The sequence below is a fragment of the Priapulus caudatus genome, unplaced genomic scaffold (assembly GCF_000485595.1).
Source record: "Priapulus caudatus unplaced genomic scaffold, Priapulus_caudatus-5.0.1 Scaffold1361, whole genome shotgun sequence".
NCBI classification, from domain to species: domain Eukaryota; kingdom Metazoa; phylum Priapulida; class Priapulimorpha; order Priapulimorphida; family Priapulidae; genus Priapulus; species Priapulus caudatus.
In genome coordinates, this window is record NW_014578422.1 from 26,635 (window position 1) to 29,963 (window position 3,329).

At 49.9% G+C, this 3,329-nt stretch overlaps 1 protein-coding gene across 1 annotated transcript in view; it reads left to right on the forward strand.

The window, feature by feature from the left end:
- The window catches only part of LOC106816372 (serine/threonine-protein kinase SMG1-like), a 49,263-nt gene that overhangs the window by 26,185 nt on the left and 19,749 nt on the right, over positions 1-3,329 (forward strand). The window contains exons 6-7 of the mRNA XM_014820970.1: positions 864-1,135; positions 2,371-2,544. Of these exons, the coding sequence (XP_014676456.1) occupies positions 864-1,135; positions 2,371-2,544 (446 nt within the window). The remainder of the gene's footprint in view (positions 1-863; positions 1,136-2,370; positions 2,545-3,329) is intronic.

The following is a 3,329-nucleotide window of genomic DNA, read 5'->3' on the forward strand; positions in this document are numbered from 1 at the left end:
ATACTATCTCTCTCTCTCTCTCTCTCTCTCTCTCTCTCTCTCTCTCTTTCTATCTTTCTCTTTCCCCCTCTCCCTCTTTCCCCTCTGTAATAGATCGTATTACGGGGATGTTCCGTAGGTATTGTGAACACATGTTCCGTGTGATGCCGGCGTGGCATGGAGACCCTCCTAACCATTCTCTCCCCCTCTCCTCTTCCCACCTCTGCCCTCTCTCCCCGTCTCTGCCCCTTTCCCTCTCCCCTCTCTCTGTAATACCTCTATCACATCACATGGAGTGTTCCGTAACTCGTTTGAGCACACGTTGCGTGTCATACGGCGCGGCAGAGAGACGCTCCTCACACCCTCTCCCCCTCCTTCCCCCCTCTCCCCCTCTCCCTCTCTCCTCTCTCTCTATAGTACCTCTATCTTATTACAGCGGGTGTTCCGTAACTCGTGCGAGCAGTGGCACCAGAGATGCCAACCACTACGATTTATTCATATTTTATACGAATTTCTATTCCTTTTGCACCACTACGACCAGTTTGTATCAAACTACGAATTTCACTGATGGGGGAAAAATAATTTTGGTCAATTATTGTCATTTTTTGTCAATTTATTGTCATTTTTGACCCTCAGAATGCAGGAAATTCTGAGTTTTCTGGGGTGCATGCCGGACCCCCTAGCAAACTCGAGTCACTACGTGACCCTCAAACTACTAATTTGATGGCCAGAAACTACAGATTGCTTCAAATATGTGTTGGCATCTCTGGAGCACGTGTTGCGCGTGATGCGGCGAAGCATGGAGACGCTGCTCACTTCATTCTCCCCCTCTCCCCCTCTCCCTCTCTCCTCTCTCTCTATATAGTACCTCTATCTTATTACAGGGTGTGTTCCGTAACTCGTGCGAGCACGTGTTACGCGTCATGCGGCGAGGCAGAGAGACCCTGCTCACTTTGCTCGAGGCGTTCGTCTACGACCCGCTCGTCGACTGGACGACGGGAAACGACGCCGGATACGCGGGCGCCTTCTACGGCGGAGGACCCGTCGCCGCGGCGACCGATGGCAAGCAGAGCAAGCGCGTCATGGAGCGCGAGATCACGTTCAGCATGTTCTCGATACGCGTCGCCGAGATGCGCACAGCCTGGCTGAAGAACCGGTGAGTGAGGGGGCGGGGCGGGGAGGGAGGAGGAAGCGAAGAGGGGGAAGGAAGAGGAGGAGGAGGAGGAGGAGGCGGAGGAGGGGAGGGGAGGTCACCTTCAGCATGTTCTCGATACGCGTCGCCGAGATGCGCACAGCCTGGCTGAAGAACCGGTGAGTGAGGGTTGCGGGGGAGAGGAAGAAGAGGAGAAGAGGGGGAGGAGGAGGAGGAGGAAGATGGGGAGGGGGAGAGGGGAAGGAGTGGGAGTTGGTGAAAAGAGACAGAGTTGTGTAGAGATGAGGAAGTGGACAGGGAAACACGGCTCTCGTCACACATACCACCGCAATACAGACACAATCACCAAACTTGTTGTTTTACCTATAGATGGCTCTGCTTGTTCGTCCTCAATGGGTGTTGCTATCCCCGGGCGTGGAGGGACGGTCCCGCAACGTGGCAGCACTAGTGTTAGGATTAGGGTTAGGATCAGGGTTAGGGTTAGGGTCAGGGTTAGGGTTAGGGTTAGGGTTTTTGCATCATGATATCTGTCCCCACACCATTAATTTTTGTGGATGACACCCTTATATAGAGATCCGATATATAGATATTTAATGGTAGGGGTAGTTTTGGAGTTAAGGTTATGGTTACTGTTACGTTTTGAAGTATACGTCAACTGTATCACGTTACCGTCCTTCCACGCCCGGGGGATAGCAACACCTGTCCTCAATATTCACTCGTGATGAAGTTACATAACTGACACCTTTAGTGATTTAGCGTTTCCGCCACTATCCATCTGGATTGTTTAATTCTCACGTCAAAAATTATTAATCAAACTTCGAATTAATTTGTTGTCGTGTACAACAGGATATTAATTCGTGTCGAATCGAGCAATAACAAAAATGTTTCCTGCGAAGTGATTCTTCATCGTTTAGATGCGGACCATTAAAAATTATCATGGCTCGCAAACAGGATGCCGTACTCCTGATGTTAATGTGTACGCGTGTGCATGCGTGTGCGTGTGTGCGCGTGTGAGTGTGCGTGCACTCGTGTGCATGCGTATGTGTGTGTGTTTGTGCGCGTGCGCGTGTGCGTGTGTCGTGCGCGTGCGTCTGCATGTACGTGCGTACGCGCGTGTGTGCATTTATGTCTTGTTGTACGTGCGCATGTGTGTGTGTATCACTGTATGTGCTTGTGTGCGCGCACGTTTGCGTGTAAGTGCAGGTTGTTTGATATGTGTGATATTGTGCGTGTAACAGGGATGAGATGGAGACAGCCTTACCACGGCTCAGCGACCTTGTACAGGATCAGCTGTCAACGCAACAGAGCTGTGAGAAACTGAGCTGCCAGGTGGCAGCACTGAAGCAGCAGACGCTGATGCTCGAGGAGGCGTGTGCAGACAAAGGCAGCGCCCTCTATACGCTAGCAGAGAGGTAGGCAGCGATGTGTGTGAAATTTGATAATACAGTTTATTTTTAGTTTTATTACAGAATTACTGACGAGGGAATAACAGCGCATTTAACACGCACTCACTCCAACCTACATGTACAAGTTCACCAAGTACACATCAACAAGAATGACGTATTTCACAAAATCCACGTTAAGTCAATTTTCGTTTGTATGACATTAATCTCCATTCCCAGGTTTGTGGTTGCTACACTTTAGCAGCTATGTTCTAAGCAAGACAGCCCGTAGTTGCCAGGATAGATTTAGTTAGCCATGTTAGACCATTATAGGACATAGTGGCGCCCTCTAGTAAAGCAAAATGCAATCTGGTCGAGCACAGCTAATGATTATGAAACTTGATCCTGAGGTTGCAAAACATTTTCTATATTACCGAGAGTTTGATAGCAGTGGATATATCTGAACATTCGATTCATTAGTAATGTTGATTGGTTATGTCATCTCTAGCGACTTTCGCTTTTTTTCGGTGGAAAATTCATGGTGGCAACGGACCATATTATTTCTCGGATTCTCATCTTCCGATGACCATTATCTCTACGGGATGTATCGTCATGCCGACACGTCGTTCTTGCGTGCCGTCGCCGTGGCGACAGACGATTCTTCAGCTATGGTCGCCTGGAGAGAACCGCATTCTCGGTTCTGTATCCTTGGCGCGGGAATCTCGTGATCACAGCCTCGTGACGGTCAGTCTTATCACCGGACGCTCCACGGCCGCTTCCGTCGCGCGGTCACTCGCGCCGGTCAAGGAACTGGA